The 14,422-nt window shown below is 43.6% G+C and overlaps 3 protein-coding genes across 4 annotated transcripts in view; 1 reads left to right on the forward strand and 2 right to left on the reverse strand.

Moving 5' to 3' along the window:
* LOC144697271 (uncharacterized) overlaps positions 1 to 14,422 on the reverse strand; it is a 407,386-nt gene that overhangs the window by 270,637 nt on the left and 122,327 nt on the right. The window lies entirely within an intron of this gene.
* The window catches only part of LOC144697869 (uncharacterized), an 84,067-nt gene that overhangs the window by 4,187 nt on the left and 65,458 nt on the right, over positions 1 to 14,422 (forward strand). The window contains 1 exon segment of the mRNA XM_078569838.1: positions 385 to 1,527. Coding sequence (XP_078425964.1) covers positions 502 to 1,527 — 1,026 coding nt within the window. The 5' untranslated portion in view covers positions 385 to 501.
* On the reverse strand, positions 9,865 to 12,254 carry LOC144697219 (uncharacterized). Its single transcript, XM_078569114.1, has one exon. It carries the CDS (start codon positions 11,081 to 11,083, stop codon positions 10,427 to 10,429), a length of 657 nt encoding a protein of 218 aa, XP_078425240.1. The 5' UTR covers positions 11,084 to 12,254; the 3' UTR covers positions 9,865 to 10,426.

The following is a 14,422-nucleotide window of genomic DNA, read 5'->3' on the forward strand; positions in this document are numbered from 1 at the left end:
AGTGGTGGTGTTCACATACACCTGCTTCCATGGTCCTTCTAGGTATGGAGGTTGAGGGTTTAATGTTTCTGTCAAAGTCCTGATCGAATTGTAGATATGTAAAATCCCTCTCTTTTGCCGCAGCCTCAGCACATCTCTCTCTTTCCCATCTCTCCTTTGCCATTGAGGGCAGTGTCTTATGTAGGTCCAGGCTGGATGACAGGTTCCCTTCCCTGAAGGACATTCGTGAACCAGTTGGATTTTTTGATAATCCAGCAGTTTTCATGGTCACTTTTTCCTGGTGCCAGCCCCACAAATTACCAGGTTCATTCAGCTCAGTTTCACAACCTGCCTTTATGTTTTTGTGGGTTCTCTCTCACTCCCTTTCTTTCTGTTTTAAATCAGTTTCACGGGGTATTAGAAGGGGAGGATTTGAGGTCAGGAAATTCAAGCCAGACACCACATCAGGATCTGACAGAGTTGCCGAACTTATCGTAACCTGAATATCATCAGATTTTGAACATGGAAGGAAAAAGCACCGTTCACAGTGGGGAGAAACCGTACATGTGTTCTGTGTGTGGACGAGGTTTCAGCCGATCATCTGGCCTGTCGAGACACAAGCGCAGTCACACTGGCAAGAATCCGTGGAAATGTGGGGACTGTGAGAAGGCGTTCAGTTACCCTTCTGACCTGGAAACGCATCGGCGTAGCCACACTGGGGAGAGACCGTTCACCTGCCCGGAGTGTGGGAAGGGATTCACTCAGTCATCCAGCCTGCTGAAACACCAACGAGATCACAATGGGGAGAGGCCGTTTACATGTTCTGAATGTGGGAAAGGATTCAATCAGTTATCCAATCTGTTAGGACACAAACGTGCTCACACTGGGGAGAGGCCATTCACCTGCTCAGAGTGTGGGAAGGGATTCACTCAGTCATCCCACCTAATGGCTCACCAGCGAGTTCACAATGGGGAGAGACCATTCACATGCTCCGAGTGTGGGAATGGATTCATTCAGTTATCTGACTTGCTGAAACACCAGCGAATTCACACTGGGGAGAGACCATTCACCTGCTCAGTGTGTGGGAAGGGATTCACTCAGTCATCCCACCTGCTGAAACATCAGCGAGTTCACACTGATGAGAGGCCTTTTCAATGTCTTCGCTGTGAGAAGTGCTTTAAAAGTTCTGCCGAACTGATGTCCCACCAACGAGTTCACACTGATGAGAGACCATTCAAATGCCTGGATTGCGGGAAGTGCTTTAAAAGTTCCGGGGAACTGGTGACCCATCAACGAGTTCACACTGACGAGAGACCGTTCAGGTGCTCTCACTGTGGGACTGGGTTCAGGAAATCATCTCAACTCACTGTACACCAGCGAATTCACACTGGGGAGAAACCACTCACCTGCTCCAAGTGTGGGAAGGGATTCAATAATTCATCCAATCTGCTGAAACACCAGCGCATTCACACTGGGGACAGACCTTTCGCCTGCTCTGAGTGTGGAAAGGGATTCACTCAGTCATCCCACCTGCTGAGGCACCAGCAAGTTCACAAGTAATTACAGTGATTGGATTTTGCTGGTAATCATATTGAGGACTGAGTCATGTTCAGTTGGGTCTGTTTTTGCTGATGTTCGTAAACAACAGCCCAGTTATAGGGGATAATATTCTGGAAAGAAGTTAAATAAATCAGATTTGTGTTAAACACAATGTGTTGAATCTTTTTAATATCTCTAACACAAGTTAGTTCCTTTTCAAGAGCTCTCCTTCTCCCCAATCTCCTTCATCCTCACCTCCAACAAGAAGTGGAGCTGGAACTTCTTTGTCACTAAGATTGAAACAATCTGATCGTCTGCCTCTGCTGCTTTCCTCACTCCCACTAGCTGACTGGGCCAAACTGTCTCTAAAGTTCCCCTTTGCATGAGCACTGAACTTGAATCTTTCTCCAGTTTCTCTCCTATCTCTTGTCAATCCCTGTCGGAGCTCATCATGTCCATGAGATCTGCCTTTTGCTTCTTTGACCCTATTCACACTAAACTGCTGACCATCCAACTTCTACGTGTTAGCTGATATCTCTGTCTCTGAAATTCACGTCAGGTTTCTTGTTGTGGGAGAATCTAGAACTAGGGGGGGTCACTGTTTAAAAATAAGGTGTCGCTCATTTAAGACAGAAATGAGGAGAATTTTTTGCACTCAGAGAGTTGCGAGTCTTTGGAACTCTCTTCCTCAAAAGGTGGTGGAAGCTGAGTCTTTGACTATTTTTAATGCAGAGCTATATCGATTTTTGATTAACAAAGGGGTGAAAGGTTATCAGGGGTAGGCAGGAATGTGGGGTTGAGGTTACATTCAGATCAGCCATGATCTTATTGAATGGCGGAGCAGGCTCGAGGGGCCAAGTGGCCTCTTCCATCTCCTAATTCATATTGATCATCCTAAAAGAAAACCCTTGACCCACTGTCCTTGCAAACTACCAACTCATCTCCAACCTCCCCTTCCTCTCCTAAGTTCTTGAACTTGATGTCCCCCAAGGATCTATCCTTGGCCCTTCCTATTTCTCATCTACATGCTGTCACTAGGCGACATCATCCAAAAGCACCATGTTATTTTTCACATGTACACTGACAATACCCAGCTCTACCTCACCACCATCCCTCTCCATTCCTCCACTGTTACTAAATTATCAAACTGCTTATCCGACACCCAGCACTGGATGAGCAGAAATTTCCTCCAATTAAAAATTGGGAAGACCAAAGCCATTGTCATCAGTCACCACTTCAAATTCCGTTCCCTAACTACTGAGTCCATCCCTCTCCCTGGGAACTGTCTGAGGCTGAACCACACAGTCCACAATCTTGGTGTCAGATTTGATTCCAAGATGAGCTTCTAAACACATATCCACACCATCACTAATACCAGATATTTCAATATCCATAACGTCACCTGTCTCCACCCCACCCCAGCTCATCTGCTGCTGAAACCCATGCTCGTGTTACTTTTGGACTTGACGAATCTAATGCATTCCTGTCCAGCCTCTCGCATTCACCCCACCCCCACACAGAAACATGAGATCATCCAAAACTCTGCTGCCCGTGTGCTTTCTCACACCAAGTCCTGTTCACCATCACCCGCTGTGCTCACTGACCTACATCGGCTCCTGGTCAAGCAATGCCTCGATTTTAAAATTCACATCCTTGTTTTCAAATCCCTCCATAGCCATTTCCCTCCCTATCTCTGTAGCCTCCAGTCACACCCCCTCTGAGGTATCTGCTCTCTTCTCACTCTGGTCTCTTTAACATCCCTGATTTGAATGATTCCACAATTGGTGGCAGGGCCTAGGCAGGAAGCTCTGAAATTCCCTCCCTAAATTCTCCATCTCTCTCCTGATTGATGATTCTTGTTCAAATCTGCCTCTCCAATCAATGTTTTGGCCATCCACCTTAATGTTGCCCTATGTGTCAACATTTTCTTTATAAATCTCTCCTGAAGCACCTTGGGATGTTTAACTACATTAATCACGTTATATAAATATAAGTTGTTACTGTTTCACGGCAGCCAGCTGAACAAAGTAAGATTCCACAAACACCAATCAGACCGAGTGACCAATTAGTCCAGTTTTTTTGGTGATGTTAGTTAAAACACGAATGTTGAACCCTCTACACCAGGAGAACTCCCCTGTGGACAGTATGTGGAGCTGAAAGTTCTTGCGTTCATTTGGAACCTTTCACGTCCTCAGAACAATGGGGAGGTAGTGGTGCAGTTGTATTGTCACTGGACTAGTAATCCAGAGACCCAGGGTAATGCAGATGATGGAATTTGAATTCAATACAAATCTCTGGAATTAAAAGTCTGATGATGACCATGAAACATTCAGGGAAGGAAATCTGCTGTCCTTGCCTGGTCTCTCCTATATGTGACTCCAGACCACAACAATATGGTTGACTTTTAAATGCCCTCCGATATGGCCTAGCAAGCCATTCGGTTTTTTCAAAACTGCTAAAAACAAGTCAGCACTGTGGGTGTACCTGCACCACATGGACTACAGCGGTTTATGAAAGCAGCTCACCATCACCTTCTCAAGGGTAATTAAGGATAGGCAATAAATGCTGGACTCACCAGCAATGCCCACATCCCAGGAATGAATTAAAAAATGCACTAATAATCATGATCATAACATATTAACAATCGGAATTCTATTACATCATTGCTCAGGTTCCTGTTATATGAATGATCAGAGTCCAATTACTTTAAGATTCAGGATCCCAACACATTAACAATCAGGATACTATTATATTTATAGTCTGGTGCCTATTGCATCAACAACCAGGATCTTATTTTATAAATAATCAGTATCCTATTACATTAATAATCAGGCTTCCATTACATTAACAATCAGCTGCTTATTGCTTCAATAATCAGGAAATGACTGAAATTATCCAGAAGTTAATGCATTAATAATCAGAATTATTTCAATGATGATACAAAGCTAAGTAGGAAAGCACATTGTGAAGAGGATGTAAGGAGGCTACAAAGGGACATAGATAGGTTAAATGAGTGGGCAAATATCTGGCAAATGGGGTATAATGTGGGAAAACGAAATTGACCATTTTGGCAGGAAGAATAAAAAGAAGCATATTCAGAACCACAGAATGACACAGTGCAGAAGAGGCCCTTCGGCCCATCGAGTCTGCATCGACACGTGAGAAACACCTGACCTACCTACCTAATCCCATTTACCAGCACTTGGCCCATAGCCTTGAATGTTATGACGTGCCAAGTGCTCATCTAGGTACTTTTTAAAGGATGTGAGGCAACCCACCTCCACCACCCTCCCAGGCAGCGCATTCCAGACCGTCACCACCCTCTGGGTAAAAAAATTTTTCCTCACATCCCCCTATATCTCTTCCCCCTCACCTTGAACTTATGTCCCCTCGTGACTGACCCTGCAACTAAGGGGAACAGCTGTCCCCTATCCACCCTATCCATGCCCCTCATAATCTTGTACATCTCAATCAGGTCACCCCACAGTCTTCTCTTCTCCAACGAAAACAACCCAAGTCGATCCAACCTATCTTCATAACTTAAATGTTTCATCCCAGGCAACATCCTGGTGAATCTCCTCTGCACATTCTCCAGTGCAATCACATCCTTCCTATAATGTGGCGACCAGAACTGCACACAGTCCTCCAGCTGTGGCCTCACCAAGGTTCTTTCCAACTCCAACATGACCTTCCTACTTTTGTAATCTGTGCCTTGATTGATAAAGGCAAGTGTCCTATATGTCTTTTTCACCACCCCACTAACATGTCCCTCCGCCTTCAGAGATCTATGGACACACAAGCCAAGGTCCCTTTGTTCCTCAGAACTTCCTAGTGTCATGCCATTCATCGAATACTTCCTTGTCAAATTACTCCTTCCAAAGTGTATCACCTCACACTTTTCAGCATTAAATTCCATCTGCCGCTTATCTGCCCATTTGACCATCCCATCTATATCTTCCTGTAGCCCAAGACACTCAACCTCACTGTTAACCACCCAGCCAATCTTTGTGTCATCCGCAAACTTACTAATCCTACCCCCCACATGGTCATCTATGTCATTTATATTAATGGCGAATAATAGGGAACCCAGCACAGGTCCCTGTGGTAAGCCACTGGATACTGGCTTCCAGTCACTAAAGCATCCTTCTGTCATCATCCTCTGCCTCCTACAACTAAGCCAATTTTGAATCCACCTTATCAAATTACCCTGTATCCTATGTGCATTTGCTATCTTTATAAGCCTCCCATGTGGGACCTTGTCAAAGGCTTTGCTGAAATCCATATAAACTACATCAACTGCATGACCCTCATCTACACACCTGGTCACCACCTCAAAAAATTCAATCAAATTTGTTAGGCATGACCTCCCTCTGACAAAGCCATGCTAACTATCCCTGATCAAACCTTGCCTCTCCAAGTGGAGATAGATTCTCTCCTTCAGAATTTTCTCCAATAGTTTCCCTTGGCATCATTCGTATCCAGAAATCTATCAATTTCTGTCTTGAACATGCTCTATGATTGAGCTTCCATGGCCCTCTGGGATAGAGAATTCAACAGGTTCACCACCCTCTGAGTGAAGAAATTCCTCCTCATCTCACTCTAAAATGACCTGTCCCTTATTCTGAGATGGTGTTCCCTCATTCTAGGCTTGTAAACCAGGGAAAACATATCGGCCACATTTACCCTGTCATGCTCTGTAAGAATTTTGTAAGTTTCAATGAGATCACCATTCATCCTTAAAAACTCTAGAGAATACGGGCCCATTTTCTTCAATCTCTCCTAATAACACAATCCTACCATCTCAGGGATTAGTCTGGCGAGCCCTCATTTCACTCCCTCTGTGTCAAATACATCCTTCCCTGAATAAGGAGTCCAAAACTGTACACAATACTCCAGATGTGCCCTCACCCAGGCCCTATACAATGGCAGCAAGATATGTTTACTCCTGTCCTCAGGGCCACCATACCATTTGCCTTCCTAATTTGTTGCTGCACCTGCATGCTAGCTTTTAGTGACTCATGAGCGAGGACACTCAGGTTCCTTTGAACATCAACACTTCCCAGCCTCTCACCATTTAAGAAAAACTCTGCCTTTCTTTTTTTCTACCAAAGTGGATAATTTCACTCTTATTCACTTTATATTGCATGTTCTTGCCCAAGCATTGATCCTTGCAGTACCCCACTAGAAACAGTCTTCCATCCTGAGGATGACGCATTCATTCCTACCCATGGTTTCTGTCTGTTAACCAATTCACGATGCATAGCAGTATATTACCCTCAATCCCAAGTGCTCTAACTTTGTTCACTAGCTTCTTGTATGGGACCTTATCAAAATCATTCTGAAAATCCAAATCATCCACTGGTTCCTCTTTATCTATACTACAAGTAACATCCTCAAAAAAAACTCCAATACATTTGTCAAACGTGATTTTCCTTTCATAGTTCCATGTTGACCCTGCCCGATCGTATCATTATTTTCCAAATGTCCACTTATCACGTCCTTTATAATAGATTCTAACATTTTCCCTATTACTGATTGTTATGGAACACCGGATGGTAAATGCTGAGCTGCTCAAATCCCAGGGGGAAGCTTGAAACAGCTGCTACAACTGTTTTGCAATTTATATTTTATTTCGAGTTGTGTGCCTTGAATTCACTCATAATAAGTCCACTGGGATGTAAAGGCTTTGTTTTTACAAAAATAAATTAAACATTTATTAATAAAAGAAAAGATTTTAAGCACATACATATGTCGACAAGTTACTACTATAATAACTCCTAAATCCCCTAATTAACCTGGCTCCCAGTTACACCTCCATTGACACAAATAGAATTAAACAGACCCAGGCAATACACACAATACCCTGGGCAGTGATATTCAAAGTGAGTTTTCTTAGCTTCATTTCCTGTAAACAACTTAATGCACAGAGGTTGGAGGCTTTTCACACTTGCATTACATATTAGAATGCCTTCTCCTTCACACATAACCTCATCTCCTTAATGCATATTTCTCCCTTTTTAACATAAATTCCATTGTTCCAATTTATCTTCGCAACTTTATTTTTCCCATAATATAAATCTTTCATAGTACTCATACTATCAGTAACCTTTGGGAAAAATAAACACACTGTTTGGCATAGCTTCTTTTAGCAAGGTGTAACGTCCTACCATCTCTTTGAAATTCAAACTACTCTCATTTACCGAAAAATGCAACTTTTTCTCACACCTCACATTCTAGAATTTCGGCCATGTTTACGTATTTAGCATTTCAAACCGAGTATCCCTTTAGATAACTCAAAGCCTCCAGACCAGCTGTCTCCAATTCAATTAAATCCACCCCCCACCCCGACACACACACACACACATCCACACAGAGAAACTAATCCAAACCCCACTATTAACTTACCTGTACAATACATCACAATAATATTCTGAAAATTATTATATTTTCATGAAACTGATGTCAAACTAACAAGTCTGTAGTTCTCAGTTTCCTCTCTCCTTCCCTTCTTAAATAATGGGGTTACATTTGCTTCTTTCCAGTCTGCAGGAACCTTTCAAGAATCTATAGAATTGTTAAAAATAACCATCAATGCAACAACTATCTCTAGGATGCAGCTCATCTGGTCCAGGGGTTTATCAACCTTTAATCCAACTAATTTTTCAAGTACCACCTCTTATTAATACTAATTTATTCCAGTCCCTCATTTTCACTCATCCCCTGGTTCCCTAGTATTTCTGGGAGATTTTCTGTGTCTTCCTCCATGAAGCCAGACAGAATGTAATTGTTAAATTTCTCTGCCAGTTCCCTATTCTCCATCATAAATTCTCCTGTCTCTGCCTATAATGCACCCACGTTTGTCCTTTTCACATACCTAAAGAAGCTTTTACAGTCACTTTCATGTTACTCCCTATTTTGCAACGTATTCTCATTTCCCATTCTTTATCAGAGTCTTAGCCATCCTTTGCTGGACTCTGAATTGTTCCCAATCCTTGGGGTTACCACTTTTCCTGGCAAATTTATAAACCACTTCCTTTGATCTAATGCAATCTTTAACTTTTGTTAGCCACGGTTGATTCACATTTCCTGTTGGGTTTTTGTGTCTTAGAGGAATGTATATTTTTTTGTTATCCATGTCATACTTCTTCAAATACTAGCCATTGCCTGTCTATCATCAAATATTTTAATGTATTTCTCCAATCCACCATTGCCAAATTGCCCCTCATACCTTCATAATTTCCTTTGTTCAGATTTAGGACTCTAGTTGCAGAATGAGTGGTATCACTTTCAAACTTAATGTAAAACTCTAACATCTTATTGCCATTATTTCCTAATGGCTGCTTTACAGCAAGGTTATTGATTAACCCTTTCTCATTACATAATATTAAATCTAAATTAGCACAATCCCTATTTAATTCCTCAATGTACTGCTCCACAAACTCATCTTGTACACACTCCAGGAAGACATCCTCTGCAGCATCAATGCTAATTAGCTTTACCCAGTCCATACATAAATTGAAGTTGCCCATTATTACTGTTTTACCATGCAACATGCAGCTTTAATATCCTGATTAATACCGTGCCCAGCATTATCATGACAGTTTGGTGGCCTGTGAACACCTCCCACCAATGTCTGCTGCCCTTTGCTGTTTCTTAGCTGCACCCAAACTGATTCCTTCCTGCTCCTTCTATCTAAGATCCTCTCTCACTAATGTACTGACCTTTCCCCTTCTTAACAATGCTACCCAGCTCCTTTACCCCTCTGCCTATCCTTCCAAAATGATGAATAATCCTGAATATTCAGTTCCCAGTCCAGGTCACCCTGTAACATAGTGTTCTGGGAAAGTTGGGCATGGATTTGGGAGATGATAAGGACTTTGGAGAGTCCTTTGGAGAGGAAAAGCTGGCTAGAGATGGGGTGGTAGTTTGCAAGGACAGAGGAGTTAATGGTAGTTTGTTTGAGGAGGGGGTGATGATGGCAGATTTGAAGGGCAGAGGGACAGGACCTGAAGGGAGAGAACCGTTAGCAATGTTCACAATGGGAAAATTGGGTGATCGGCAGTTTAGTGGGAATATGGTCGATGGACCAGGAGGTGGGTCTCATGGACAAGATGAGCCCTAAGAGGGCATGAGGGGAGATAGGAAAGAAACTAAACAAACTTTAGAGACAATTTGGCCCTGAAGGGAGAGAAGCAGCAGGGGCAGCTGATTGGATCTTAGTGCAAAGAAGCTCCATGAACTCCTCTCACTTATTGGAGATGAGGATGGAGGAGACAGGGGAGAAGGAGAGCACTTCAAAAGGAACTAACTCATGTTAGAGATATTGAGAAGATTCAACACACTGTATTTAAAACAAAGTTGATTTATTTGACGTTTATCCACAATATTAACATCTATAATTGGGCTGGAGTTTATTAACATCAACAGAAACAGATCACAATGGAGATGGTTCAGTCTTGCTGTGATTAACAGCAAAGTCCAATCAGCGTAGTTATTTGTGAACTCACTAGTATCTCAGCAGGTGGGATAAATATGCATTTCCCTTTCCATGTTCAGAGCAGGTGAACGTCTCCCCAGTGTGAATTCGCTGGTGTACAGTGAATTGATCGCCTGAACCCAGTCCCGCAGTGAGAGCACCTGAATGGTCTCTCGTCAGCGTGAATATGACCAACAGTTCCCAGGAACTTTAATATCATTTCCCACAATCGGGCATTCAAAAGGTCTCTCCCCAGTGTGAACCTGCTGGTGTGGCAGCAGATACAATAAATTAATTAATCCCTTCCAACACTTGGAGCAGTGTGAACTGGCGTGTTCGCAGGTAGGATGAATGGATCTCCACAGTCTGTGCATTTAAAAGACCTCACCCCAGTGTGAACCCACGTGTGTCACAGCAGGGTGGATGACTGAGTTAATCCCTTGCCTCATTTAGAGCAGTTGAATGCTCACTCCCAGTGTGAACTCGCTGGTGTGCCAACAGGTTGGAAAACTGAGTGAATCCCTTCCCACACTCAGTGCAGGTGAACGGCCTCTCCCCAGTGTGAACTCGCTGGTGTGTCATCAGGTTGGATGACTGAGTGAATCCCTTCCCACACTCAGGGCAAGTGAATGGCTTCTCCCCACTGTGAACTCGCTGGTGTCTGAGAAGGTGGGATGAGGTAGTGAATCCCTTGCCACACTCGAAGCAGGCGAATGGCCTCCCCCGAGTGTGAACACGCTGATGTACCATAAGTTGAGATGATTGCCTGAACCCAGTTCCGCAGTGAGAGCACCTGAATGGTCTCTCATCAGTGTGAACTCGCTGGTGTCTCAGAAGGTGGGATGATTGAGTGAATCCTTCCTGACACACACAGCAAGTGAAGGGTCTCTCCCCCGTGTGTTTGCGCCGATGAGTTTCCAACTTAGATGGGGTAATGAATATCTTTCCACAGTCTTTACATGTCCATGGCTTCTCCCTGTTGTGACTGTGCTTGTGTCTCGACAGGCCAGATGATCGGCTGAAGACTTGTCCACACACAGAACACGTGTATAGTTTCTCTCCACTGTGAACGGTGCTTTGTCCTTCCATGTTCAAAATCCGATGATACTCAGGTTACGATAAATTGGCAACTCCGTCAGACCCTGTTGTGATGTTTGGTTTGAGTTTCCCGACTGCGAATCCTCCACTTCTTTTACCCTGTGAAATTGATTAAAACAGAGAAAAGGGAGCGAGAGAGAACCCACAAAAACACAAGGGCAGGTTGTGAAATTGAGCTGAATGAATCTGGTAATTTATGGGGTCGGCACGAGGGAAAACTGCCGAACTGTCACAAAACCCAACTGGTTCACTAATGTCCTTCTGGGTAGGGAACCTGCCACACAGCCTGGGTCTACACATGACTCTAGTCTCTATGGGGGGAGAGAAGGAAAGAGAGAGTTGGGGGTGGGGGGGCGGCAGGGAGGCAGTGGCTGGAGAGAGAGAGAGAGAGATAAGTGGGGGAGGGTTGTGAGAGGCAGGGTATGAAGGAGAAGAATTTTATATATCTACAACTCGATGAGAAATTTAACAGAACCTCCTAAATCCTCAACCTCCACCACCAAGAAGGACCTGGGTAACAGGTATATGCGAACATTATCACCTCCAATCTCTCCTCCAACTCACACACATTCCTGACTTGTCTGACATCCAGTACTAGATGAACAGAAATTTCCTCCAATTAAATATTGGGAAGACTGAAACTAGTGTCGTCAGTCCCCACTACTAACTCCATTCTCTAGCCACAGACTTCATCCCTCTCCCTGCCAACTGTCTGAGTCAGAACCAGACAGTTCACAGGTTCAATGTAATATCTGATCCCAAGTTGAGCTTCCAACCACCTATCTGGATCATCACCAACACCGCCAATTTACACCTCACTAACATCACCCGATTCTGCCCTGGTCTCAGCTCATCTGCTGAAACTCTCATCCATTTCTTTGTCACCTCCAGTCTTGACTATCCAAACACACTCCTAGCTGGCCTCCCACATTCAATATCCCCATAATGTTGAGGTCTTGAGGTCATCCAAAACTCTGCTGCCTGTGTGCTTACTCGTACCAAATGTTGTTCACCCATCACCCCTGTCCAACAAAGGCTCCTGGTTGAGCATCTAATTTTACCATCAATCAGAGTAAACATGCAAGTCCCGTGTGTCCATAGTCACTTACACGAGGTCAGCCCGCTGGATGGAACCTCGGGCACCCTGAGCTTGATCTCCGGTGTCTCCAGTCCCAACTGTTCCTAACATCAGAATGCCTCACTTTTATACCCTGTCATGCTCTGGCCCCTGACTCTTTGTCTTCTCTGCTGGGTTTTGGTAGAAAATGAAGAAATGACAGCTGAAATTTCTCAAGTCTGTGATTTACAGGGACACATTCCCTGATTCCCATCAGTTACTTCATTTCAGTAATTTTCTCATTAACACTAAACTACCTTGCCTACTATTAATTCTGTTATTTCTCATAGAATTATGATTATATATATAAACATTACACATTATAATTTAATCTATTTTATTCCTCACTCTGGTTTAAGTTTTTAATGTGCTTAACAGACAAACTCTGTCCTTTCCCTGATCTGATTAGAGTTTTCAATGAGTCGATTCTGTGGAATGGAATGTCTTATCAGTGTTGCCATGGTGACCTGTCTGCAATGAAGAGCCTGTTTGAGTTTCTAACTCAGACTAAACTTCTCTATCCCATAATACATATTGTTTCAGGCATTCCGAGTCATTCAGTCCAGCTGGTCCTCTCCTTGTCCCTTTAAAGGTGGAGAACTGGGACATCCTGTCTGAAAACACATCCCACGCTGTTCATACTGAGAATCCCAGGGTGGAGAACTGGGACATCCTGTCTGAAAACACATCCCACCCTGTTCATACTGAGAATCCCAGGGTGGAGAACTGGGACATCCTGTCTGAAATCACATCCCACCCTGTCCATACTGAGAATTCCAGGGTGGATAATTCTCTCACATTGATCCCTGTGGAAAAATTGATCGAGCTGTGTGCTGAAACAGATATTAGGGTTCACTGGTTACTTAAGCACAAAGAGTACCTGGTCGAGTTTGGTCCAATAATTCTACACATTTCACATACCCTAGTGACATTATTAATAAAGGGTCAAGTTAAGGGAGTATCCCCAGTGTGATAGTGCAGATGGATTATGGAATTATAAAGCAAATACATTACTCTGCTGCAATCTCACAACTACTAATTGGCTGGGAAGTTGCAATAAGAAGAAGCCCACATATTTGTAAGGTGGGAGAGGCTGTGTCCAGCAGATCCCCTCCCTCTGGGAGGGGCAGGGCCTTCCTGCGCCTGTGCATTACAACCCTTCTGATGGAGATAGGCCGTATTCACCCACATGGAGCATTCTGGGTAGAATGATTCGCCATTCATATGTTATAGAACGGAGGGGAAACTCATGCATCATAATAATAGAAAAATAGAATAGTATAAAACAGTGAACATTATCCACAACGATTCCTCATCGGTGTTGGGCAAACTGAATATAGTAATTGGAAACAATTATTTTGATCTGAAGTTCAATACATTAATTTGTAAAGTGAATTGTATTTCTTTCACTGTATTTCACAAATTAGATTCACGGCCTCATATTTCTTTTTCCTCTGAGACCCTGAACTCTTGATAGTGTAATAATGTTGGCCAGTAGTGATTGATTGGCAAGTGGACCAGGTCATTTCCCTCTTTCCAAGCCAATGTCTGTTAAAGATATAGAGATTGATACCCCCCTCATTTTGTATCTATATCCGACATTTAGATGGACAATGTTTCACTTTTCTACCCTTTCGGTAGTTAATGTAACATTCTTCATCTTTAGTAGGGAGTAAAATTCTGATGCCTTCAGCCTTTCAAATTCTCTTTGTCTTGTTCAAACCCACCAATAGCTCAGGACCTACGCAATCAGCTTGTACACAAACTAGTTAAAGACGGATTCCCTGACCCAGAAGCATGGATGGAAAAACTGCTGGCTGATGCACAAAAGGTGTCTTGAGCTTCGGTATAATTTGGTTCCTAATTTTATTGATTTCCATCCCACCGCGCCCCTACTTCCACATCATAGCAAACGAGAATCACTAGTCACTGGTTTAAACTTTCCATGTCGGGGAAGTTACGCAGCATTCCCCGGGATGGTGAATGTCCCCTAACCCCACCAAAGGAGATAGGTGCGCATGCGCGATACCGCCCAATGGTTAGAGCATGCGCAGAGATGACTTTGGGGCATCTCTTGTCTGTCGTATCTCCAAACCGGTAAGAATGCGGAGGGAGCGATGGAGTCGGCAGGTAGATGGGGAGGGTTTCTAAACAACTGGTGAAGGCCTAAAAACCCGAAATCGAACCTGCAGTTCCCGCTTTTGCAGCCTCGG

This window comes from Cetorhinus maximus, chromosome 23, assembly GCF_964194155.1.
Source record: "Cetorhinus maximus chromosome 23, sCetMax3.hap1.1, whole genome shotgun sequence".
NCBI classification, from domain to species: domain Eukaryota; kingdom Metazoa; phylum Chordata; class Chondrichthyes; order Lamniformes; family Cetorhinidae; genus Cetorhinus; species Cetorhinus maximus.